Raw genomic sequence first — 27554 nt, 5'->3', positions numbered from 1 at the left:
GAACTCATATGAGGCAGTGGGTGATTTAGGACCATATATATGCTGTATGGGATGAATATTTCTAAACTTATTAGAGTCCACAGAGTTCAGGTCTAAGACCATACTAGGCTTTTATTCAGCTACTTTTTCAAATATTTGGAGTGAGGAAAATAAGATTGCAAAGGACCTTAATGAAACCTGTGTTTCTTTGAAAACTGAATTTTGATTTTCCAAAGTGTAACTTTAAGAGTTAAAAACATGACTCTCATACAAATATAGGAGCGCATCAGAAATCTATTAATTTATTAATGAGGGAACCTATGAGATAGTGATGCTTTTGGAACCAAGAGCTTCTGAATATTTCCAGAAATTTAGAAAAATGTTCGTATAAGATTGTTAGGTTAGATACAAAATTGGTTAAAGTCACACAATGCAATAATACCATAAACATTTAGGTTATGTTTTCCTCTGGACAGACTGGACAAAGTGTACAACTTGACACCTACTGCCAGTGTCTGAGGTACCACCACTAGTGAATAGGAACGTCAAACCTAAGTGCATTTTCCTAGAGAATTAAGCGGTCCTTGGGTGGATCTGTAAAACAATGCCTCAGTGCGACACCGAAAGGTCATGCTTTTCCATCTTATTACCAAGTTTTGGGTAATTTTTCTAATTATCCAAAAGTAAAATTTTGAGGTATTTCTGTTGTTGTTGTTATAAATTAACTCATCGCCTGATATAGTTTGGACCAAAACACATCATCTCCTGCTTCTGGGAGTGGAGAGATTGAAAAGGGGCCTGAGGAATCTACTTAATTCAAGAATCAAAATCAGTATCTTTCACAGAAGACTGTTCATTTCATATCAAGGTCAAGCTGGCAGGAGAAAGGAACAATAGAAAGAGAGCAGGACAAATATCCCCAGGGGAATGAAGCAAGTGGGGACCAGACAGCCTTCCTTTCCCCCAACAGGGCTGCCTTTATTTAAAGAGGATGGTATTTGTGGATTCCATCTCTCACCCTTTGTAAGCGTGCTTGGGAGTGCAGCTTAGGCGGGCTACTCTGAGCATAGCAAACCCCAACCCTTGCACAGCCCCCCAGTCGCCAGTATTGCCAGGAATAAAACTTCCACTCGCCCTGCGTGGGCTCATTCACAGCCCTGTCCTCCGAGGCTGGGCGCTTCCTCTCAGAGACTGAAATGACAGCGCAAACAGAGCGGGTGTGATGCAGGGAGCCCTCCTTCAAAGGTTCTTTTTCCAGGGCAATAAAAAGCAAGACATACACACACGCACACAGGGAGCAAAAACAGCAGCTATGCCCTCCTCCCGGTTCTAGTTCCCTCCCGACGGATGAATTTCTGCCAGCCTCCATCCCCAGAGGGGGTAGCTCTGTAAAATTGGCAGGAGACGTCTGGAAGAAAGCGAGTCCCCCAGAGATTTCAGCACCTAGGCAGAAACGGTTGGGCTTTCCCATTGCCAGCCCCGGGGGTGGCTGGCACCGAGAAGCCTGGATTAAACGCCGCGCGGGGCTGGCGGGGTTGGGGTCGCGGTAACTCCCCAGGCGCTCCTTGAGGGGATCCCGGGGGCCCGGGACCCTGGGCCGGCCCTGCCGCCGCGCCCCGCCCCGCCCAGCTCTGTCCCCGCAGCCTCGCGGGCTGCCGGGCTTTGTGGTTCGCCCGTGCGGCTGGGCCCCAGCTGGGGGTGTCGTTACGAGCATGTGCAGACAGCAGCCCAAGGTAGAGCGAGCGTGCCGGGCGAGCCCTGAGACTTGCCTTGCAATGCCATGTTTGTGTGTATGCTCTAACTCCCGGAGAGCAATCAGGGAGACGGCTCCCCGGCCAGACTTGGCTGATGTTTTCTTGTTTCTGTTTCAGCCTTCAGGATAATTCCTTCAGCAGCACCGCTGTAACAGAGTAAGTGATTCTTGCCATTAAAATAACACTTGCATGCCTTTTTCTGGAAGCAACTATCGTGAAGGTATCCTCCACGGTCCCCCAGCCGCTCTTCCTATCAGATGCATTGTCTCCTGTAATCTGGGGCTGTGAAGACCGGGAGAGGTGCTGACTGATAGGGCCCAGAAATCTTTACAGGTTGAAATAGCCTTTTAGCAGCTATGGGAGAGGTATTAATAACAAGCTAATTGCTTGCTGGAGCTCAGTGCTCTAAGATTTGTGTTCTTGGAGCTCAGATTTTTTTTTTTTTTAAATCTATTTGACATGTCAGAAAGGAAGCTTTGTTGTATTTTGCCAACATTGGTGTCAGTTTTCATGGAGCATGCTGTATACATTTGCAACAAATAGGAGAGAGATGTGAAATGACTTGAGTTGAATTCCAGCGTGTGATAATCAGGCTAAACTTACTCACCCCCTTCTTGTCTACAGATTTTTAAGACACAGTGAACTTTAGTTGGGTGCCCTTTGTCATTTTTGTCTTCTGACCTCAAAGATCTGGCTATAGGAGAAATGAATCATCTTGTCCTCTAGTTAAAGCTGTTGATTGAGGCAACTAATATAATTTGAACATGGAATGTAGGAGTATAATATTTTACTCAAGGCCAGCAGAGTATTTTTTATTAATTATAGTTCATGGTTTTAATTCTTGTCATCCCTTCCTTAATATATTTTCCTAATACTACACTATACATCTATGTTAAAAATTAATAGGTAGTATATTTTACTAATATTATATGTAATTTATATAAAATTTACATATATACATATATATGGAATACCTATACTTCATTTAGCAGTCTTTCTCTAGACTAACTTGTAGTGTTTACGTCTGGGACCTTTTGGTAAAAGTCCCTCAATAGCTTTTCAGGAAAAAGGGATGTATAAGGTTGTATACTCAACTATGTTTAAAAAATGCTGCAAGTTTGATACATACAGAAAGTCCAGAAACTTGGGAATTGTTTGCTAAAGTTTCCTAAAAGGCAAGTAAATGTGGGAATAGATAGGTGAGTGTCAGGTCTTACAACTGTCACAGTGACTTGGTGATGGAGGGGTGAGATTCCACAGGGCTTCCTCCTTTCCCTCATCCTTTTGTTTCTGTGTTTGCATAAGCTGTGCTCTTAGTGTCAAGCTTTGGGCTCACTTCAGTGGATTTGCTTGAAAAACAACAACCCGGGGTTGACTTTAGAAGATGTCATATAAAATATATGACATATAAAATACTCATTGGGACCCACATCTGTTAATGAGATTGCTGCAACTTTGGTTTTCTAAAAGCCTGAGGTGGGGGGGATGTGCGCCAAAATATACAGGCCAAAGATAGGCTGTGACTTCCTCGTTCAGGTGCACAGGTGCTGCTCTCCTCCCTGGGCTGGGCTAATAAACACCCAGTGCTTTCTGTGCCTGATTCTTGGGAGCCGTGTGGCTGAGTCCCCAGAGTCACCCCCAGGCATAGCAGCTTCAAAATGGAGATACTCAGTTCCAGATTTCACATGGACAGTTTTTTTGAAAAGGTTTTACACTTAATTGTGGGGAAAGTCTGATACCTTATCTTTGGACACTCCTCCAGGAATTCTGATTGCATAAGATCCTGTTGTTGTTTTTAAGAGAAGTGACAGTGATTTATTTTAAAAGGCACTGAGTGACAACTGGAATGCCATCTGGCTAATCTAAAAATCTAAGGAGCATATTTAAAACATACCAAAATCTTCACAGGTGTAACACAACACAGAGTAGGGTCATTTAAAACTTGTCATTGTCCAATATAATATTTTCTCTTCCCTCCATTCAATGAAACATTTTCCTTGGTTCTTTGGGCATTACCCCAAAGCCAACAGGCCCAGAATCACTGTCTGAGACACAGAGGTAGCAGGTGCTCAGTAAATATTTGGGTGTGGTCTTAACGTACACAGAGGAGGCACTTGCCTGAAAACTTCCTCTCTCTCCTGTCCCCATCCCCTCCTACCTCCTCCTAGCCACACTCACTTACTTTCCTTAGTGCCTAAAATTGTACCTAGAGATGATTTCTTTTGGATTAAGGCCTCTGATGGTGACCCTTTTAAAAATGGAAATTAAAAAGTCTGTGCCCCTGGGAGGCAGATTCAAGTTGTCCTTAATACTGTAATATAAATTATGTTATCAGGTATTCTAGCCGGGTAGAGTTCAGCTTGGCCAGCGGGGGGTCCTATCAGAGTCAAAGGGAAGGGGAATTGGGAGGGACTCAGGGAGAGGTTTTATGCTCCTCTCGGTTCTTCCCAGGCCTGGCATTGTCTGTGCAGCTCTGGACCAACACAGTTTCCTTTTCTACCCAAATTCTTCCAAGTTCAGAGTGGCCTTGGCCTTCCCTTCTGTATCTGCAGGGCCCTTTCATCTGATTTTCCATGGTCATTTCCTATGTTGCCTGGCTACGCTGCTATGTGAAATGAACCCTGGCCAACAGTGAATTTTGCAATAAATTCGTTATCATCCGAAGCAATGGTTCCCAAAACCAACTGATCATCATTAGGAACTGGGGAAGGGGTTTGGGGCTTGTGAAAGATCCAGTTTCTCAGCTTTATCCCAAAGTGGGAACCTTAGAATGGGTGATTGTGTTGGAGTCAGCTCAGTGCTGGTCTGGGTTTTGTAAACCTTTAGGTCAGCGTTGAACTTTTTAGAAGCATACTAGTTATGCTTGTGTGTGTTTGGGAGGCAATCTGGTTTAAAAATTCACATTCCTGGGCCTCACCCTCAGGGAACTAGCTGATCTAGCGAAGCTGAGGTAGCTGCAGGGGCCAGGCGGGCTCCCAGGTGATGCTAACGCGAGTGGTTCTGGAGACACACTCTGAGAAATCCCGCAGGATTGCAGGCTGCAGCCCTGCAACTTTGCTTTCAGGGAACACAGTACTCCTGGGTGAGCAGAAGTCCCCTTCCTGGCACAGCACGTTTTCTCTAATAACCAACGTGAGGCCTCTCTTCTTATTTACCCCAAGTCAAAAAAGAGAACCTCTCTTGGGCACTTCCTTCACCACCATTATTCTAAGAAACAAGTCATTCATTCTCCTTCTTTTGTGAGCCTCTGGAATATAAACTGAGGAGACAGGTTAGTAGGCCCAGAATGGGGGGGGGGCAGGAATACCACAGTAGCCATTGCTTTCTGCCTGGGGCGCAGAGCAGTTCCTTCACCTCTTGTGTAAAGGTGGCCCCTACTTCCTCGCCTTGTCGGCTTCACTGAGATGCCATGGAGGAGATGGTGAGCTGGGAAGTACCAGAGGGGTTTCTCTTGTTTGTGGTTGACGGAGGGAACAAAACTCCGAATAGGGAACAAGGTAACAGCCCTGAAAATTTCGCAAAGAAGTGATTGCAAGGACAAATTATCCATACCTTGTCTGGGTAACCACAAATCAAGAACTCTGGGACTTAGAACCTAGTTAATGAGAACTTCAAAGGAAGTCATTTAATAAAGTTGCTTTTCACTTTTTTTTTTTTACTATGAACAACAGAAAAAAATTTGTATCACAACCCAACACACACATATATACATGATTGATTTAAATATGTTCTGTGAAATAACACTTAACCCTTACTATACTGATATTTTCTATTCTATTTCTCTAAAAACAATAACAGAATGATGGTGGCTGCTATCTAATTTCAAGATCTACTAATAGGTCACAATTTACATTTGAAAAAACATTGCACTAGAAGATGCCCAGTTTTTGAGTATTTAAGGAGATGATTGGTCTTTCAATTCCTGAACTGGGGCTATAATATAGGAAGAGGATGCCATGGGCATCCCACCAGTTGCGCCCTTGGTCTGAGCTGATTTTCTTGCAGGAGTGGGGATAACAGAATATGGGTTGCCACTGTGGAATCCAGTTTTACAGCTGGGCCAACGTTGTACGGGGCTTCCTGTGCAAGGAATCAGTAGAAGAATCACGAAGGAGGTGTTACTGCAGTAAAACTTCACGGTCTTCATCAAGGCAAATGTGAAACCCAGCTGAACTAAAAGAGCTTGTATATGTGTCCCATGTAAGCCTGTAGACAGATCTGTTTCCTTGCTGTATCTGTGACGTAGGAATTGTGTTTCCTTGAGCAGCGACTGGAGTCATTCAATAGGCCTTAAAATTGGATCAATTAATTAAGGTCTGGCCTCGTACTTAAGAAAGCATGTGCAACTTTGTATGTTCTGGTGCCGAGTTTCCATTTTTACTTAGTTGTACTTTGCAAAGAAAGGTTAATAAATCAAGTGAGGGGGAGAAAAATAAGTTCTTGCCAAATTCCCAAACAATAGGTATTGTTGAGCTCTAGGGTTGAACCTCTGATTGAACCCTAGTTCTTTGTAAGCAAAAATTCTAGATTTCTGTTCTTCACTGATTTTTCTACTTAGTGAGGTTACTTTTTTTTTTTTTTAAGATTTTATTTATTTATTTGACAGAGAGGGAGACAGTTAGAGAGGGAACACAAGCATGGGGAGTGGGAGAAGGAGAAGCAGGCTTCCCACTGAGCAAGGAGCCCGATGCAGGGGCTGGATCCCAGGACCCTGGAATCATGACCTGAGCCGAAGGCAGATGCTTAATGACTGAGCCACCCAGGCACCCCAGTGAAGTTACTTTTACTGGGAAACATTTTCATTCACATTACAAAGCTTAGATAATCTATTAAAGTGAATGCTTCTAATGGAGGAGAACAAGGCAATACTTATGAATTCAATTGTTATTTTCATGAGATGGACAGAATGGTTTACTGACAGTCAAAAACATGAGAAAGCAAGAAAATTTAATTATTTTGTTAAAAAGAATACTGTGCTAAGTTGGCTGATTTTTTTTTTTTCAACTGCCAGCAGGAACAAGATATTTCAGCAGGCAGAGAGAGTTAGGATCTAGATGGCCTTTGTTTAATTCATTAAAGTACATAATTTAAAAGGTGTAGTAAGGGAAGAGGACTGGAGCTTTCATCACTTTGTTCTATGGGTAAGTTATATAACATTGCAAGTAAAGAATATTTAAACATTTTAAATGATTTCATATAGTATATGAATATTATTCTTAAATTATGGTTATATTTATATATGTAGGTATTTATTTATTTTTATCCACTCATTACACGGTGACTCCATCAGAGCAGGGTCCAGGTCTTTTTCAATTTTGTGTCCTTTAGAAGAAGTACTACTGAAAGTATGGGCCCCCAAATTGCTTGTAACTCATCTGAGACAAGGAAAGTACAGAAATAGGGAGTAAGCATTTGATAACTTCTATGGGAATTTGGCATTCCTGTGGCATTTTTACCAAACTACCATAGGAGATTGGAAATAGAAAACAAACTGGTTGGTCCTGAGTCCCAAAGAGTTTGAAGTGCACAGCGCTAATACCTAATGAAGACCTGAAAGTCAGTAAATGTTCAGGAAATGCTTGTTAAAGTATTTCCAGTCTTGCTGAGGGGCCAGAGCTAATGATTCCATTCAATTATTTATTGAATGCCTCCTTTGGGGTAGCACTGTGGGCACTATGGTGGTATATCTAGAAAAAAATCATTTCTTTTCATGGAATTAACAACTGATTAAAGAGATGCCAGAGGTACAAGGGGATTACCTCAGAATAAAGAGTAAACATTTATGTATTAAGGTTTAAAGTAGGTATGGGGCCTGTGGGTGAACTTGGCTGGGAACGTTCATTGAACTTAGGAAACTTCACTTGGGCAGTGAAGGATGAGTAGGAGTTGAAGGTGGAAAAAGCATTCCAGGCTGGAGTGGGGTAGGAATGGCTGAGAACAGGAAGAAAGGCTCCCTCCTACACTTGAGTGAGAGAATGGTCCTACTCTAGATTCCCCTAGGTGTTGTGGCACACTGGAGATTTTTCAATATAGAAGAGCCAGGAATTTTTCACTGGGTTATTCTAGAAGTTTTGTGACAGGGAAGGGGATTGAGAAAGTTTGGAGGTCGGTGGAGGAAGGCAAATGGGAGCTGGTGTGGTTTGGGACTGCCTGAGGCAGAGGACATTTCAAGAGGCATGTGGTGGAGTCCCTTTTGAGCTGAGAATAACCCACCGATCTTGGTGTTAGATGTCCCCTCAAGTGCTTTGAACAGCTGGGTCCTTGCCAAGATCTTGTTAGTTTAGGGGATGCAGAGCAGTGGATGAAAAAAGAGTGTTGCCTCTGGTTCTGAGCTTTTAAGATCATATGATATGACAACATTGGTATCATTGCCGGGTAGACACGCTGGGAATCAGAGCTAGTTGGAGAGAGACTGGTGAGGGTTGCTCCATTTTTTAGTTTACTGTGCTAATCTAATTCTAGATTCTTGTTGCGTCTGCTGCTGCAGACAGTTGGAACTGACGTGGTTTTGTTCCTTCTCTCCAGGTGTGACGAAGACACAGTCTCCCTACATGAAGACCAGACTGATTGCTCCAGTATCAGGTATGATCCACTATTGCTTGCTTCATAATTATGAAGGACAGAAACCATGTGGGTCTGGGGTCTTTAGCCTTTTCTTTGAATTGTAATCACTTCTTCTTGTGTCTAAGTTCTTGTAATGAACTATCAGTTCTTAAGGAATTTTGTCATGTCCATTTTTGGGTACTCCCCTTAGTTCCCAGGACAGTGCCTTTTGCATGGGGAATGTGCAGTCAATGTCTGCTGAATTCAATATTGATTATCCCCTCTCAATGTTCCCATCATAGACCCTCTGGAATAGGTTACAGACTTATTTACCAAACATGTCATTGAGTGTTTGAAGTATGGTCTTGGTCACCAAGGGTGCATGGTATGGCAAAGCCTTCATAGTTAACCATTTCTTCCACATTTGCTTTGTTCAGAGCATTTTTACATACATTTTATTACTTAATCTAAACAACTGAAGGGAAGCTGATGTTTCCTTCCTCATCCTGGAGGTGGGGAAACTGAGGCTCAGAAGGATTATAAGTCATCCAATCTACTATGATGCAGAATTTGGGCTGAGGTCTCTTTGACTCTCGAGTCCATTTCTTGGATAACAAACAATTGCGGAAGGCCTATTTTGCATGCCAGAACCCAGTCAATACAGATGACAATGCTGCAGTGCATTAAATGCTATTTTACTAGAGGTAGATAGAGGATTCATTTAGAAGGACCAAATAGCCCAGACAGGTTTCCAGGATGGATTCCTGAAGAAAATTACAGTAGCATGTGACTGTGTGTGTGTGTGTGTGTGTGTGTGTGTGCGTGGGTGGGTGGGTGGTGGGGGGGAAATGAAGCTAAGAAAAAGATGATGTTACCAAGAAGAGGGAGCAACTTACTGGAAAGCCAACAGAGGGTAGAGAAAATAGAGTTGTAGGAATAGCAGGCAGTTCAGGATGGCAGGAAGCTTGAGAGCTTCGGGAGTGAGGAGGCCAAGAGTGATAAGAATTAAAGCTCCAGAGATAAACAAAGACCTGATTTCAAAGGGTTTGTGTACCTCACTAAGGAGTTTGGAATTTATCCTGGAGGTATTGGGGAGACTAAAAAGAACCCTCAGTCTTTTCTTTGCAAATAACCACTTGGCTAAATCTCCATGAAATTCACAATAGCTCCCATTTATTGAGCTGTGGCCTCGAGCCAGCTTTCTATGGTAGGAGTCGCACAGGGACTGTATTATCTCTGCAAGACACAGAGATAGACCTTACGGATGAGGGTCAGACAGGTGATGTGCTGTGGCCCAGGCCGTACAACTAATAGATGGGAGGATCTTTCAGACTCGTCTCAGTTATTTTTGATTCCACTAAGTAGTGGCATAAATGACAGAACTTGTACTTTCCTGCTTTGGAGATTCGGGGAAACCAGTAACAGGTTAGAAATATATTTCCAAATATGACTATTTGTATTTAGGTATTTGTGTAATTAGAGAAAGATGATTTTGCTCCCCCATACCCACCGTCCTTGTTTTTCAATTCAAGGAGGTGAATGAGATAATTTATAATATTTGAGCACCTTGAAAGTATATAAAAAATGAAGTCCAGGTATTGCTGTAGGAATGACACTATCATAAGAGTCATTTTAGATTTAAAAAATGACTTTTTCTTTCTTATCTTAGTGTTCTAGAATCCTCCTTGAATGAGGAACACTTAGGTTTACTGTAAAGGCAGTTGTTCTCCCTATTGTTTCTCACCCAGGAGCATAAAGAGTGCGGATGAACATTGTTTCCAGTGAGAGAAATGCATTTCACACGAACTAGTACAGTTCCAACTTATGGTTTGATATTGGTTTCCAAATCCATTAGTGACTTAGAATTTTTAAAACTGTAATTGATCTTGGGGCGCCTGGGTGGCTTGGTTGAGTGTCTGACTCAGGTTGTGATCTCAGGGTTGTGATCTCAGGGTGGTGAGATCAAGCCCCTTGTCAGGCTTCAGGCTCAGCGCAGAGTCTGCGTGGGATTCTTTCCCTCTTCCTCTCCCTCCCACTCTGCTCTTCCCCTGACCTCTCTTTTTCTCTCTCTAAAAATAAATATATGAATAAAATCATAAATTATAATTGATCTTAAGGGAAAATATTAACCAGTGTCACTGGCACGGACTTTCTGTTTAATACTTTTTTCAGTTATTAATATAGATGAATTATTTCAACTGTTGGTTTCTCTTTTACCAGGCATTAAGAAGTTTGTCCTGAGGCTTAAAATGAACTGTTTCAGATTGTCTTATATCCAAATTTTGCCCAACTGCACCCTGGTCATGCTCCAGAATTCCTATCCTGATGTTTGCTTTGATCTTTTCCCAGAGGCCAACTGGAGTTCATCCTCCTGATATCAGTTTAGTGAATTTAATCTGTTTTATTTGTGAAAGGCATCTTGAACAGTGGGCATAGAAATCCTTTCTTTGCTGGTCCTGTCTCTTGGCTTTGTGTGTCCTTGAGCTACAAGGAATTGCTTCCTATCTGACCTTGCCAAAATCTTTAATGGGTGCTCAGATTAGGGAGCAGGAGGGAAAAACACCGCTGAGGGGAAGTGGTCACCCCTAGAGAATCACATGATCTAGTACCAAATGATTGCCAGGGGATTAAGGACGACAATATTTGTTGTATAAAGAGAACCCCCCATTTGGTTATATCCCTGGATTCTTAGCAAAATAAGAAAATAAAATGCATCTAGATTTAAGAGGGACTAATGACTTCAAATAAAAGTGCTTTGTCACTATTTTTGAGGACATTGAAACAGTAGGGTTATATTGTATGAATTTGCTTTGTTGTGAAAATGAAAAGTGCCATTCTGGCACTGAGTGTGTGAAGGTGACACAGCTCATTTTGTCACCTCCAGCAATTCCACACTGATGGACCCTGGACAACAGGATCTTTGAGTGTGCACTGAAGTTGGGTAAAATATGGCCCTTGTTTTGTATTTTATCGAAGGAGCATTTTTCCTATCCAAATAGACCCTGTTAAACCTCTAGAGGCCTTTGAAAATTGTAGGGAGATGATTTGAAACATGCCAGCGAGGAGGAAGTATCATGCCTTGAATCAAGTACACATATCTGCAGGAGAGACTGAAGACCCATCTACCACAGGAGGTCTCTGGGTGAATTAGCCCTTCTCAGGCACTTCACTTAATCTCTGAGGTTTAGAGGGGTTTTTTGTTGTTGTTGTTTGTTTCTTTGTTTTTTTCTTTTTTGAAGAGAGGGGTGGGGGAGAGAGAAAATCCTAAGCAGGCTCCACACCCAGCTCAAAGCTGTCCTGGAACTTGATCTCAGACCCTGAGATCATGACCAGAGCGACCCAAGTGCCCCTGAGTGCTAGAGTCTTAATCTATAAAACCAGGCTGACCATCTCTAACCTGAATCTCACATTTTTGTCAGAGAAAAAATATATACATGAAAGCATCTTAAAGTGAAAAATTAACACCAAATGTGGTAGTATGCATAAAGTTACAACTACAAAAAAAAGGTATGCATCCGCTAGTAAAGATTAGAAGGGAGCGTGAGCTAAAGAGTGAAATTCACATCCTTAGGTCTGGTTCCTGTGGAACTAAGTCCACCCTAAACATTTTGCCAGATACCATATAAATAGAGCAGCAATGAGTGTGCCAGCCCCGCTTTGCCGCAGCAGTTTATTACTTTTTTGGGTGCTTTCTAAATTGGGTCTTTCCTGTTTTAGAGATGAAGACAATAAAGAAAACTACCCCGACGCCGGGGCTCTCCTAGAGGAGCCGGCGCCGCCGTCGCGCGAGGCACAGCAGCATGTAGAGCAGACGGTGCTGGGGGACGGCGTGCTGCGACCCAGCATGGGCAACTTCAAGTCCCGGAAGCCCAAGACCCTGCTCAAGGCCGAGAGCGCCAGGAGCCACGGAGAAAGTCAGGTAGCGGGCTCTACCTCCTCACGCCTTTCCCCCGTGGGTGCTTCTCCCGCGAGGGCACCGCTCTGGCAGGCAGTGCAAGCGTGTTATTTTGCAGGAGGTGATGAGTGAGCTTGACGCGTCAGTGCGCAGACCGCCTGCCTGGGACGCACGGGTGGCACGCCCAGCGCAGGGTCCTTGGCAGGCTGGTAATTTAGCGCCCTTTCAAACTGATGCCTTAAACCCTGGGCTTTGACATGGGTTCAGAGGAGCTGCGGCATTCTTGCAGGGGAGAGTGGAGGAGGGTCTCCAGCCATCTTCACTTACCCAGGTCTTGTAGCTCTTGCCCCAAACTTGGAGATTACTTCTCAGCAAATCAGAAATCCCAAGTTTACCTGGAGCCACTAACTTTAGCCCGCCGTTTAGTAGCCCTGGGTAAATATTCAAGCGCGCGTGTGCTTGTGTGTGCGTGTGTGTGTGTCTGTGTGTGTGTGTGGTATCAGGTTCTTTGAAGTCAGTAAGTATTTAAATGAATGAATGAAGCATTTTTTTTTTTCAACTTGATTTGGGTAGTACATTTACATTTTCAAAATTTTTAAAAAACTTTCTCTAGTTGTAGAGGGGTGTAGCAAAGAATGTGATGTTTTTAAATCTTAGAAAACTCCTTAAATAATTTATGATGCTTTAAAAAATTAAATGAATATAATCCACTTTTATCTTACTAGGAGGTTAATGAGATTATACTTGTAACGCACCTAATACAGTTTTGGGGACATGGGTGCTTCGTTAATATTAACTTTGCTTTTTTGTTAACATTTAAACCTTAACAATAATGTGGGAGGTTCTGCGTGTAACAGATTAATTGTATAACTTTAAGTCGAGTCCTATATAGCAAATGGGCAACAGGTAATCTTCCTGTTAGAACAACTTTGGCTGAACACTTTATTTGACCTTGTCATTTTCTTATTTGTCTTGTGATTTTTATCTCATTTCTTCCTTGGCATTAGGGCCTCTTATTTAGTCAGTTAATTTTGCAATAAAAAGAAAGTGTCCTCTGCATTCATTAAGCTGTGTTATAATTATTTTAAACTGAGTTGAGTCTCAGAAGTGAATGGGAAATACTATTTGAGTTATGATAAACTTGAGACCCTGCCTATTACTGAATGCACCCAGCACTTAATCTGATTAGGAGTGTGGTGTTGGGGGCGCCTGGGTAGTGCAGTCGTTAGGCGTCTGCCTTCGGCTCAGGGCGTGATCCCGGCGTTCTGGGATCGAGTCCCACATCGGGCTCCTCCGCTGGGAGCCTGCTTCTTCCTCTCCCACTCCACCTGCTTGTGTTCCCTCTCTTGCTGGCTGTCCATCTCTGTCAAAATAAATAAATAATCTTTAAAAAAAAGAAAAAAGAGTGTGGTGTTGGTTGGGAGGGGGTACAGGTACCCAAAGGGCTGCCCCCAGAGTCTGACAGGTCTCTGACAGGTCTCAGGGAGGCTCTGATCTTGAATCTCCTGCTAAGGGTCCCTGTGACACTTTGGGCATTGGGTGACCAGCCGTGTCTCCTAGAGTGCCTTCTTTCTTGTCATCCAATAGCCTGGCTATCAGAAATTATACAGTTGTCACTTGTAATAAGGTGCTAATGGGGCGTGTAATTCCAATCCATTGCTCACACACACAGGAAGATTTCTAGAGAGAGATATACTTGTATTATCTTTGCTTATAAGACAGCGTTGAATCCTGGACTGCAGGTAAAATTTCCAGTTCATTCCTAACATCTCTATCCACACAATGAGATCCCCCCTCCAGTGACTAAGAGAACTTTGGTAATAATATTTTAGATCTTCCATATTTGGGAGAAATATGAAACACTTTTCATTCTTCCTATTTTCCTTGGGGAGAGAGAATTAACATTGGTTGAGTATTGAGCAAGAACTGAATCTATAAATACTCTGTAACTAATATTATTAATAAAATCAGCTAACATGTATTCAAGTATTTACTGTGTTCCGGGCATGTACCATGTTTTATCACAATCCCCTGGAATGGATTTCATTACCTTTTTTTGAAAATGGAAAAACTAAGGATTAGAGGGATTACATAACCTCTTTAAACAGATTTGGAAGAACTTGAGTGGAAGGTCTTTTCCATAAAAGCACAGTGTTTCTAAGAAGATGTCCACAGATCTTACAACTATAAGTCTAGTGATTTACCTAATCCCTTATACTACTCACACCTTAATTTTTATATAAAACCCATGATTTCACTTTGGAATTTTTTTCCTTTGTTGATATATCGTGCTGCTAACCAGTAATTACTTATTTAGAAAAGATTACTTAAGGGAGAATTTTGTAAGTGTATTTTTTTTTCTGCCTTAAAGCTTCGATCACTGAAGCTAGACAAAGTTTGGGTAAATGTTAGCTCCATAGGATGACAGTTTCTTAAGGTTGGTGATTCAGTCCTTCTTGTCTGTCTTTAAATCTGTAGCATTTGGTAGTCAGTATTATATGCTGAGTAATTCAAAACTGGTTAAGAGAAGTATATAGATGATTGTATCATCTTTTTGTGTGTGTGGAATGTTGAGTGTGATCTTACTCAGCTGTGAAAAGTTACATTTAAAAGAATATAATCATAACTCTCCCACAGTTTGAAATAAAGATGTATCAAAGATTTTATTTCAATTATTAATTAATGAAGGAATCAGTAAGTTATTACAACCAGTACAAAAGAGAATGCAAAGTAGCACATATTTGTAGTGTGAAGAAGAATACAGAAGTAAATTTATACAAATTGACACAAAATTGGAAAAACTTATAATATCCATTGGGTGATAATCAATTACTTTCCCTTGGACATGAGGAATTATTTGTATTGCATCAATATCTACAAGTTCACTTCTTATGTCTATAGCCTTGTAAAATAGCCTAGTCATAGAAAGACAAAAGCAAAGATTATACGGATGGATGAGTTAGCCAGGACATCCACTAAATTTCAAAGTCATTTATAGTTTTTCTTTACATTCTTCTCCTCCCTCTAGTGAGCATAAGAATCTCAAAGAAAGAATATTTTTAATTACAAAATAAGGCTAGTCTCATTGGGTTTGGCCTGAGTATGTACATAAGCATAGCCAGAGTGTTAATTTACCATATAGGCCTTCTTAAGCATGTTTTGCAAAATCTAAAGCCATTCACTATTGAATAATCACACAATATTAGCTTTTCTCTGGGCGTTTTCATGAGGAATCTCAGATTGGACTTTTAATGCCTCTATTATTTGCAATCCCAAGGCAAGGAGCTAAGTTCAAGAAACTCCCTCCATTAAATTTCAACTGCAGTACCTATGTATTTGGATATATTCCTCTCCTCTTGAGGTCCCCAAAATAACATTAGGTTTCTAGTTTGCCAGGAAGTGACCATCTTTACCACCTGTAAGGCTGGACCCTGTAAGCCGGGCAGCAGGCCAATTATCCTAGGAGGCCTCTGTAGGCACTGGCTGCATAAGTAAAGCCATATTTCTTACTTAAAAGTGGTCTGTTCTACATGATTCAATGAAACTCCTTCTCAAGATGGCATTACAGGCAAGATATTGGTTGCATAACAGATTTTTCAATTTTATTCTGGTAAAAAGGAAGACAGATTATTATTGAATATATGAAATAACCCCATTGCAATGAAAAGTAAGGATGCAGGGTGAGTTTCTGAACTCTGGGAACAGTGAGACTCAGATATCACTTCTAAATGTTTCATTTAAGTTTACATAAATGGAACAGTTTTAAAATATGGTTTTATTATTATTCACATATGGTGAGGCCAATAGATGAGAAGATGACTGCCATTTGAAAAGATTCCTACTTCTAGTTCTCAGAGGAAAGGGAGCATGCCATGCTGTGCAGGGCCACAGAAAGAAAACACCAGGTTCATCAGGAAGAAGAAGGGACAGGTGGAAAGCAAGGCAGAAGCCTTTGTGTGGTTTCTGTGGGAAAGGCAAGGCGAGGCAGGGTAAAGCAGTTTTAGGATTGACTAGTTTAATTCGTTTCAGTAGGGGTGCCTGGGTGGCGCAGTCATTAGGCATCTGCCTTTGGCTCGGGTCATGATCCCAGCATTCTGGGATCCAGCCCCTGCATCAGGCTCCCGGCTCAGGGGAAGCCTGCTTCTCTCTCCCACTCCCCCTGCTTGTGTTCCCTCTCTCGCTGTCTCTCTCTCTGTCAAATAAATAAATAAAATCTTTATTTCATTTCAGTAGACTCTGAGGTATAGGGGCTCTCTGGTACCTGGTTCAGATGATTAGGGCAGAAGAATATTGCCTTCTGTAGTGTCTGAGCCAGACAGAAGAGTTGGCTCCAAGTATGGACTCCAGATTGGTTAGTTTGCATGTGAAAGCTTCTCTCCTGGGCTAGTCTTTTATGTTGTAAGAATTGGCTAGCCCTGGGAGAATTTACTTCCCAGTAAGTGGGGCTCCAGAGGCCAGAGCATCAAGAATACAGAAAATAGTAAAATATAGTTAATGCAAGAATCTACTAAATTGTGAGGTGAAGTAGAGAAAGGACTTTCTTATAGATCCAGTAAATAGAACATTAAAATAACAATATTCTAAACAAATAACTTCAGTAAAATTTCCCTTATCAGTCCATTCAGTCTTATGCAATTAATTTTTGTTCCTGTTGATCTTGGGTTAGCAGGAGCATAAAACTGTCAGCTTCTTGACGAAAGTTCTATAAATCTTGACTCAGCCCATTGGTGTCACCAGATTCCTGTACCCAAGAGTCTGTTCTTGAAAATGTCAACTGTTTGAAGCATCTGGGACTGTTGAAAGTATTCTTTGTTGAAAACTCTGGCTTGGAGCTGGTAGCAGACCCTTTAGGCACCTAAGGAAAACAAGCATGTATAGACGACAGAAACTGAAACTGGTTGTGATTAATTTATGAATCATTTTCAGATGTGAGAAGTCTGATGAGAGCTCATAATGAGAATAATGAGTAGATGTGACATGCCAAACAAGATAATAAAATCATTGTCCCCAAATTAGACAGAACGTTTCAAAGGATAACAACTAAGTCTATTTTTAAAGAAGTCAGACAGGAGTTTACTTCTGATTTTACAAAAATAGATGAATGTAATTTTTACAAGGGAAAAACCTAGAAATATAATAATCCTGCAAGAACGTGCCAAGAATGTAAAGTAAAATATTCATTAAGTCTGGTGTCAGTCCTAGACATCTGCATTTTTATTACACTCCGTAGGAAAGTCTGATGTACACCTCTGATTGAAAGACACTAGCCTGGATGATGCTAGATTCAAACGGAAGAAGTAAATCTGTGAACAAGTCAGAGTTTTAAACAACTATAATTACCCCTGATAATACTATAGTGTTGTTGGCTAATATCATCAGGCAAAATGCCACAAGGCCTTGAACAAATATAGATGTTGATAGTGCTATTTCATAAGAGTTTCAATTACAGGGTAAATGTAACCTTAAGCAGATTTACCATGCACTGTGGTAGAGACAGTGGTTTTGTCTGTAAAGCTGAACTTATTTGGGGGCACTGAAACTTATGCTTCAAATTCTGCCTAACACCTGTTGCCACCGTCAAGACACACTTCTGACTGGTTTGCTTGGAACATCATTCCCTAAAAGCACCTGTGAAGACCCTGTGAGCACAACCTTTATGACTTAAAAATAACCCACTTCAAAGCTGAATGGAACCGTTGTGAACGTTTAGCTATTGCCATTCTGAGTTCTCTTGTCACAAAGTTTGTATTCAGCACCCCAGGGTGGATCTTTAATCTGCTCCCAACCAGGTTGGGACTGGAGATATGGGTAAGAGAGAAGGGACCAGATGGTAGCTGTTGAAAGTTTTGATCTTTCATACCTTTCTGATCAATCCCAAAGTCAGATTCAGAAGTTTTACTTTTGGAGGATCAGATTCAAATCTCACTCTGAGCGACGTTCCTCCTGGTCTCGCCATGTCTCTGAGGAGCCCTGGGTGAGGTAGCAATAGCTGAGGTTTTGTGTGCATGTATAAACGATTAATTAATTTTCACCCACTCTATATGAGTGATTTAAAGGAAGAAGGCTTTAAGTATATTTGCCGACCCAATAAACGTCCAGGAATGGGGAAAACAATGCAAGAATGTCCTCAAAGAAGTTAAGATATTAGAAATAAGGAGACTATTTTTTTGAACCAAGATCAATTGCAATTTTCTTTGCTGCTTGTTTATCCCTGTGTTCCTTAGATGGTGGACTATAAAAAACGAATGGCTTGGAAAGGAAACATTCAATGACTTGTCTCCAGAAAGGTCAGGTTTTGTTGATGCTTTGATATGATTGACTTGAAGATAAAATAGGACTTGGTGAGTTTGTGTTAAAGCAGAAATTCTTTATCGAAGTAGTTTATTACTCTTTCTAGGGAGAAGAATTTGTTGAATGCAATAGATTATATTTGTTGCAATATTTTGTGATCTATTACACAACATATGGGGGGTAGATGAAATGGGTAAAGGTGGTCAAAAGATATAGACTTACAGGGGCGCCTGGGTGGCACAGCGGTTAAGCGTCTGCCTTCAGCTCAGGGCGTGATCCCGGCGTTATGGGATCGAGCCCCACATCAGGCTCCTCCGCTAGGAGCCTGCTTCTTCCTCTCCCACTCCCCCTGCTTGTGTTCCCTCTCTCGCTGGCTGTCTCTATCTCTGTCTAATAAATAAATAAAAAATCTTTTAAAAAAAAAAAGATATAGACTTACAGATAGAAAATAAATAAGTCCTAGGGATATAGTATATCCATAGTATATATATATAGTAATATGAATATTGCTAAGAGAGTAGATCTTAAAAGTTTTCATCACAAGAAAAAAATTATAACTATGTATGGTGATGGATGTTAACTCAACGTTGTGGTGATCATTTCACAATATATACATATATTGATTATTATGTTATATACTTGAAGCTAATGTAATGTTATATATCATTTATATCTCAGTAAAATTGTAGGTGTGCCTTATTATCTCTCATTATGACTAACAGTGACCTTGGGAGGTTCCATCTCTCCCCTTCAGACTATCTGGGTAATTTGTCATCTTGGAAGACTTTGGGGTTGATTTACTGTGAGACTCCGTCCGCACATACTTTCTGTTTATTATGTGCGACCACCAGTCTTGATGAGGCTTTCCTGTTCTTGGTATAATACCTACCTTTTTCTAGAACTATTTGTTTCACATTAATTTCTTGTATTCACACTTCCCTGATTGCTTAATAAAAATGTATAAACCCACTATTTCACAAAAAAATCCATATTTATTTACATTCCTCTACTGATTAAAAGTAACATATCCAGTTTTTAAAAAGGCAATAGATTATGTATATTGTAATATTTTGTGAAAAATTAAAAAGAATCCTATATTACTATAGTATTAATCCCTCACCATCTGATTTGGGGATGATTGGACTTGACTAACAGAACCAACTTTCTGTATTGGACCTCATCACTATACGGAGGGCATTTAGATTTAGCGTTGGTGGATTAAGTCTTACCATCTTCACTCCCTACCAGCTGGCATCAGGCGGTGCACCAACCTTCTGTCCTCCCCTCTGCTGGCTATTTTAGCAGAAGAGAAAAACTAGGAGGTGTATAGAGAGCTTTTCTGCAATGAGCTTTGTACTGCGCTCATGCTGCTGATCCACTTCCTTGGGGAGACCAGCTGTTCCGTCTGGTGTACATCAGCATTAGGTTTCCTCCATTTGGCTCCAGTAGATGTGTTAAGAGTCTGGAAAGGAATCCAGGTCTGATTGCGAAATTTGCATTTTAATTTTTCTGCGGAAATGAAAACCCCCTAAACACTTTTCAGGCAAAATAACCTAGCTATGAAGTATTTACTATACTTCTATTTTTGGAGAGTCTAAGTCTAATTCTTTCTGTGTTGGACACTAAATTAGAAGACAATAGTTAATTCTGGGTCATCCTCCCACCCCCACCAAAAGAACTAAGAGTCTGTTTCTAATTATAGATATACTTTATTATGTACATTTTTCTTAATGTGTTACTGAACCACTAAGCAAGTGCAAACTGCAAAGCAAGAAAACCAGTACAGCCGATTGAGTTTGAAACTCAGAGCACCAGCAAGCTAAAATGAACTTTGAATAGAATTTCACTCGCTTGTCAGTGATAGGAAGACATTTAAGGTCTGAATATGCCTTTGAGAGCTTGCTTTTTTGGAGTGTGTCAAAAGGATGAATTCATTGTGCTTCTAACCATTGGCCTTAGATAATTGTTTTGACACATGAATGCGTGTTGCATTATTTCTCTTGTATGATTTTGCAGGTGCAGTGTAGAGGTTTTACTTCAAATCCTGCTATGGATTTTTTGGAATATTGTTTACTGGTCAGAAAGAAAGGTGTTCCTTTGAGGGACTTGTTTCATTACTCCAATAGTAAAATGGTTGAGATTCAGAGAGGAGGGAAATCTGAGAAATTCAGTGTCTTTCAAAGTGAGGCTATCTAAGTTGATGTTTGGGTTCCTGGTTTCTCACGGTGTATCAGATTCTGATACAGCTCTTTGAATTAATAACTGATCTGTTGTTAAATAACTAAGCTGATGAAGAAAGACATTTTTAGGAGGAAACCTGGAATATCTGTAAAATATCTTTTACTTTTTTTTTGAGATATACAAATATATTCTGCTTAACTACTGTCATGAAGGAATCTTAGAATTAAGAGATGTGACTTATTTGCCTGGGCATTAAATCTCAAAAGTTATGAAGAAGTGTCACCCAGATGGAGTTTGTGTTCAAAATAACCTAACTGGTCTGAGACAAGTTTACAAGCAATGGGAAATTTGAAAGTTTGGCATTGTAGTACTGAGGTCCCCATTATCTGATTGATATTCCACCTATGATGGAAGTTACAGAAAAATTCTCTTTTAAAAAATAAAGAAGGTGTTGATGGTATTGGTTCTTCTGAGTGTAGCAACAGAGAATGGCAAGAACTGATCTCTACTTATATGCTGCCTGGAATATTTAACAGATATGCAGATGGCTTCCACACAGAATGGCTCTTAAAATTGTCTAATTATGCCTCTTCCTCTGCATCTTTTGCATAGATAAATAAATTCTGAATTAAAAAACTTTCAATTTTCACGATGTTGTTCCAAAGATGTTTTCTAACAGTATATAACCTTATAAATTCAGCTCATAGTCAAGACCTACCAATGCATGGAAAGAAGAGTACATCTTTCTTTGTCCCTGTTGGCACCTGCTACCTCTCTATGGGGTTCCAAGTCTTGTCCCTCTACCGTGTAGAAATTTCTTTTAATAAATTCCAGGGCTAACTACTTGAATGGTAGTATAGCGAGGTAGTGAAAATTATGGTTATATGTCCACATGGTTAGGGTTCAAATTCCTTCTCAGCCGCTTTCTCTATGACTTGAAACATTTATTTACCACCTCTTTAACTGTCTGTTTTCCATCTATAAAGAAGAAATGTTATTTTGTACCTACTTTAGGAGTTTGTTGAGAATTAAGAGTGATGATGATATAACAAACGTTCAGCAAGTTTCAGGGGGCTAAAAATTGTGTATAGAATGCTTTAAAGACTCATCTGGCTGGCTATATAGCACTAAAAACTCAAAAATTGCATTCCTCCTGTGTTAGGCCAGGCTGTGCTATGCTGCAAAAACAAATAATGCAAAACCTTAGCAGTTTAAACAAAAATACGTGGTAGTTAAAACAAAAGTGCATTTCTTGCATGTTACATATCCTCATCGGTCAGTAGAAAGCGTCTGATCTTGGCAATCAATTAAAGACCCAGACTAATTGAGCAGTGTCAGTCTTGAACATGGCTGGTTTCAAAATCAGAGAGAAAAGAGAGCTTTGGAGGGTTTCTGCACCAATAATAAGAAGCTTCAGGCCGGAATCAGCATATAGTATTTACACTTTTTAGTAATTGGCCAGAGCTGGTCATGTGCTTCTCCCATAACTATAGTTGCATAATACAAGGGACTAGGAACTGCAATCCTGCCAATGAACCCTAATGAATTACTGGCCAGTAGCACTAATGACTTCCACATCTTCTACTCAAACTAGCATATAACCTCAAGCAAGAAGTTAATTGGTCTTTTTCTCTTCTAGCCCTTTACAGTGCTGAAGTATTATTATTAATGTCAAGGACTAGAAGAAGAAGAACAACATTAATTAGGCTAATGAGGTATCATCAAAGGACATACATACTGTTATTGTTTGAGCAGAAATTGGAATTTTCTACAAGCACCCCTTCAGTTAAGTACCTGTATCATTATTGTCAGGGAAAACATAAGTTTAGTTACTGTTTTTTTCCTGTATTGCCAAATGAAACTTCAGAGTTCACTAATTTTATTATTTTACTTAGGAATAATTGCGGTTTTACTTTTGCCAGAAGATTGTAGTGACTTTGGGTTGTGCCGGCCAAACCTGTGGTGCTGTGATGATTAAGAGGCATTTTAAAATCTCATCCAAAAATAATATTTCCTATAGAAAGTAGATTTGACAATTTGGATATTGTCAGATGTGGGAGCTGAGTTTCTGCATGCACGCAGATATGCAAATTCACATCTTCATGTACTTGGTGGTATTTATCCAAGAGCAGGGTGTTCTTTAGGCAAAGAACACAGCTTAGCAGGGACTTACACAGCCTATTTTGGAGCTTGGAAGCAAAGCTGGGAAGTCTGGATAGCAGAAACATAATGAACTGACATTTCGGGTAACTAAGAATTGCCAATCCAAACTTTATCAAACATGGTTAAATATCATTTTGAGACTGAGACATAACATATCAACCTCAAGCTTGCAATTTTAGGCTCCATATTTTGCAAGAGATGTAGCTGCCAGATAAAATATGGGATGCCCAGCTAAATTTGAATTTCAGATAAACAAGGAATAATTTTGTAGCGTAAGTATGTCCCACGTAGATACTGTTTTGAATAGGAATGGGAGTTTTCTGCAAGCAAAAAAAAGTGGGACATCCTCATGCTGCAAAATTATTGTTTGTTTGTTTGATATTCAAATTTAATTGGACATGTTTTTATTTACTAAATTTCGCAACTGTATCAGGAATGAATGGCAGGAACATCTGACCTTACTTCCCTTCTCCTCCAAAGGTAAAAGTAGCCAGTTGTGCCTGTGGCCTGACACATCAGGATTTTTTTTAACTTCAATCCTTCTAGAGTAGGAAAAGCAGGCATAGGAAGGGAAGCCAGCTTCTCTAGGTCTAGGAGCCAAACTGAAGTAATTATTTTATATCTTTAACATCCAAACAACATGAAACACCCTGGAAAAAACAGCCCACTCTCTAGAGATGATAAACTTAAAAATTGGATAGAAGGGCAAAAAAGTTTGAAAATCTGCCCTTGAGGTCTGCAGACCATTTATCCCACTGGACCCTATTTGTCATGAACAGTGGCTGTTTTCAAGTCAACAGAAAGGCTGACTTTGATGAGCCAGCTTCTGTGTTAAAATGATCAAAAACAGTATTACTAATGGAAGACACAGACGACGAGGGTCATGTTTTGAGCATTATTCCTACCGGAGATAAGTGGCCAGGCAGGGGATGGCTACCTTGAACACTGCTGCTCTGGACTGAGGCTGGCGTCATACACAGGGATGGCTTTACTATTCTAAGCATTGTTTTACTATGTGGCTGCCTCCAGACCCAGGCCACTGGTGGTCTTTGAGTCACGATGGAACTTTGCCTTTCCACCCAACAAAGCCCAGCTTGGTTTTGTTACGAGTCTTTTTTTATAGCTGAGCCCTCTGCCACTTTTACTGTTCAATCAGTTGTAGCAACAATTAGGGGATTTTTTTTGCAGAAGCAAAGATGTGCGGCTCTGCTTCTTTTGTTCATTAACTCTGAACTACAACATTATGATTGCTGATTGCTTAGACTGGTAATGCTGCCATGTGCCAGAGACGTGACCAATAGGAAAGAACAACCCAACGTTAGATTTTTCGGCTTTTCCGCTGTAAGTTACATTCAGTAACCAAAGGAATACTGTTGAAGTTTAAAGCTCTTTTAATCAGGACCTCAGTGGGATGGGGGTGTGGTTGCATTTTAGTGTTTGGGGTTTTTTTGTTTGTTTGTTTGGTTTTTTTTTTGAGAGAGAGCGTACCTAAGTGGGTATGGGCAAAGAAAGAGAGAAAATTGGGGTGTGGAGGAACAAAGGGAGAGGGACAGAGAGAATCCCAAGCAGACTTCACGCCCAGTGCGGAGTCCGACATGGTTCTCTACCTCATGACTGAGACCATGACCTGAGCCAGAATCAAGAGTCAGACGCTCGACCAACTGAGCCACCCAGGTGCCCCAATTTCTTGTGAGTTTTAACCTAGGAAACACTAACTGTACTGAAAGTGTGACCCTAATAAACTTAAAAACCACCAGAGGAAAATCAAGTGGATCCAAAGGAGGGTGTGATTCCCTCCCACCTCTTCCCTCTGTCAGTTTTTCTCTTTCAGCATTGCCACAAACTGAAACTGACACTTGATTTAGGAACCCGAGACCCTGGTCTTCTGAAGACCTGAATATCACTCTCCCTGAAGGGTGAAAGGATTGAACAGAAGGCTGAGTTAGTTAAGCTTTAAATAAAACACAGGCAAATATGAATGATTTAGGGTTCTTTTAAAAATATTGTTTATTGTTTTACTGGTTACTAATAAAGACTTTGAAAGCTGTAACCTTTTCTACCTAATGTGAAATGTCTAATGGAAATAGAGAAAAAAGAAAATATAACTCCCTATTAAATCTCTAACTATTCGGCTTCCACCTTCTGCTAAAAAGCAGGATGGGAACTCAGTGAATGGTTCCTAACATGACAAAACATCTGGAAGAACCAGCATCTAGATGCTAGAGCCTTTCCTGGGCTATGTACAGAGTAGGAATCTGGTGAGCTTTGTTGTAGCCAATGTGACCTGGGGGTCTCCTAGGTTATTGGCAAGTGAGGAGCCCAGACAGTTCCCCAAGAGGTAATCAACTCTATGCAGAGACCAAGACAGGCTTGAGGTAGGCATCAGATGAGGGGCCAGCAGGGAGGTCACATTGGAAAAGAGACAGGGATCTAATCTCTGGGCAAAGAAGATAAAATTCTAGTTCACAAAATAGTGAAAATTTTTGCAGATGCTATTTTTAAAAATTGTTTTAAACCAGAAAGTGCAGTAGCTGCAAACATATTTGAGCATTATTTTGTTTTCCTGTTATTGAAATTTTTATTATTTGGTTAAAATTTCCAAAATAACACATCTAGAATTTATTACAGTTTCTGATTGCAGAGCTGTAACTCTGAAGACATTTTGTCGCTAAGTTCCTTTGTTTTGGCTTCCTCTTATTTACTTGTGAGCTAATTGCTAAATGTGATTTATCTCGGAGGCTTTTAATGTTTTATTCTCTACAAGAAGGTTTATCCATTGCAAATAAGACTAAAAAGTGTGTCTCTAACACATACACATTATCTTCTGTATCCTTATTTCAACATGGATGACTTGAATGTCACCTTTTCAGCTTTAGTGATTTGGGCACCTGTGTTCTATTTCAGAGATGGCCTGCCTTATGCACACTGACCTGGCCTTTTTGTTTATTTCTCGAACTGTTAGTTTCTCTAATATCCCTTCCTAGGCAAAGCCATTCATCAATTTTGCTTGATTTCCCAAACTAGGCTCAGTAACACGGTGTTTCATCAGTGATGCTGGACTGTATGTCCCTAAGGGGGCCTGTATTTCTTCTCTAGTTAAGTTCAGTTGTGTACTGGGGTGCATAGTGTCTTCTCAAAATTCATGTTCACTTGGAACCTCAGAATGTGACCTTATTTGGAAATATGGTCTTTGCAGATGTAAATGAGGTAAAAATTTGGATGAGATCATGGTGGATTTTGGGTGGGCCCTAAAGCCAAAGATTGGTGTCCTCGTGAGAAAAGGAGTAGACACAGAGGGACATGCAGGGAAGAAAGTCATGTGAAAATGGAGGCATAGATTGGAGTCAGGCCACCACAAGCCGATGACTGCCAGGAGCCACTTGGACCTGGAAAAGGCAAGGAAAGATTCTTCCCTAGAGCCATAGAGAGAGTGTGGCCCTGTTGACAGTTGGTTTTGAACTTCTGGCCTCTACAACTGTGAGGGAATAAATTTCTATTATTTTAAGCTACCTAGTGATGATAATTTGTTTTGACAGCTGTAGGAACTAGTACAAGGGGCTTCCTAAAGTTAGACTGTGTATTGGGTGGCTCCCCAATACTCTGGAGGACCTGGCAAGAGTCTGTGAGGACACGGGGCATTAAGAAGACTGGCAGGGCAGAGAGACGTGTGGATACAGGATGACTGAGATGACCGCTACTACAGGGGCACAGAGTGAGGGGCTTGGGGACTGGGACAAGGCAGAATAAAAGCAAGACAGATCTATTTCTGCGCTACCTGGGCTGCCTCTCCTTTCCTTTGACAGAGGACAGAACCAGCCTAGATCCTGGGAGAGCTGAACCCTAACATGGGCCAAGCGTCAGACAGCCTCTTCTAGAGGCAGAGCAAAGCAGGAGGTCAAGCAGTCCATTACAGAGAATGGCTGGATAATCGAAAGTGTCTGGCTGCGCACTGAAGTGTTCTCTATTCCTGCGGTTGGTCAGCACCATGCCAGTCTTATTCGCATCTTTAGGTACGGCTAGTGGATGAGTTGAAGGCTTCCATCCTCAAGCCCAGAATAGTTCTCCCAGGTGTCCACTCCTTGTCAATAGTACTGCTCTAGCCCGGTTCAGACCTTCTGGGTCATAGATGGAGAGCTGTAGTAATCCTTCCGTGGTAACGACGGTGCACAGCCTTGTGTTTTTTTTTTCCTTTTTTTAACTTTAATGAGGAATCAATCGACAAATATAATTGTATACATTTAAGGTGTACAATGTGATGATTTGATCTACATTTACAGTACAGAATGAGTGCCAAGATCAAGATAATCGACACATCCATCACCTCACAGTTAACTCTGTGTTTGTGTGTGTATGTGTGTGTGTGGTGAGAAGGCATATGATCTACTCTCATCGCTTCCAAAAATACAACACCATATATTTTTTTAAAGAGTTTATTTATTTATTTGAGAGAGAGAGAGTGAGTTGAGAGAGAGAGCACAAGCAGGGGGAGTGGCAGGCAGAGGGAGAGTGAGAAGTGGACTCCCCACTGAGTAGGGAGATTGATGCGGGGCTTGATCCCAGGACCCTGGGACCATGACCTGAGCTGAAGGCTGATGCTTAACCAACTGAGCCACTCAAGTGCCCCAACACCATCTTTTTAAAAAAGATTTTATTTATTTTTTAAGAGAGAGTGAGAGAGAGAGAGCACGAGCAGGGGCAGAGGGAGAGGGAGAAGCAGACTCCCCCACTGAGCAGAGAGCCCAACACGG

General features: G+C 40.9%; 1 protein-coding gene across 6 annotated transcripts in view; it reads left to right on the top strand.

Annotated features, from left to right (window-relative positions):
- Positions 1 to 1208: 1208 nt before the first annotated feature.
- The window catches only part of FAM13C (family with sequence similarity 13 member C), a 136728-nt gene continuing 110382 nt past the window's right edge, over positions 1209 to 27554 (top strand). For 4 of the 6 annotated variants that reach the window (XM_011216918.3, XM_019793015.2, XM_034662538.1 and 1 more), the window contains exons 1-3: positions 1722 to 1889; positions 8259 to 8315; positions 11994 to 12195. In XM_011216918.3, coding sequence (XP_011215220.1) covers positions 1828 to 1889; positions 8259 to 8315; positions 11994 to 12195 — 321 coding nt within the window. In that variant the 5' untranslated portion in view covers positions 1722 to 1827. The other 2 variants (XM_034662536.1, XM_011216922.3) reach the window with 2 other exon arrangements.

The sequence above is a fragment of the Ailuropoda melanoleuca genome, chromosome 6 (assembly GCF_002007445.2).
Source record: "Ailuropoda melanoleuca isolate Jingjing chromosome 6, ASM200744v2, whole genome shotgun sequence".
Taxonomy (NCBI): Eukaryota; Metazoa; Chordata; class Mammalia; order Carnivora; family Ursidae; genus Ailuropoda; species Ailuropoda melanoleuca.
The sequence above is the reverse complement of the archived record's forward strand: the minus strand, read 5'-3'. Positions and strand labels throughout refer to the sequence as shown.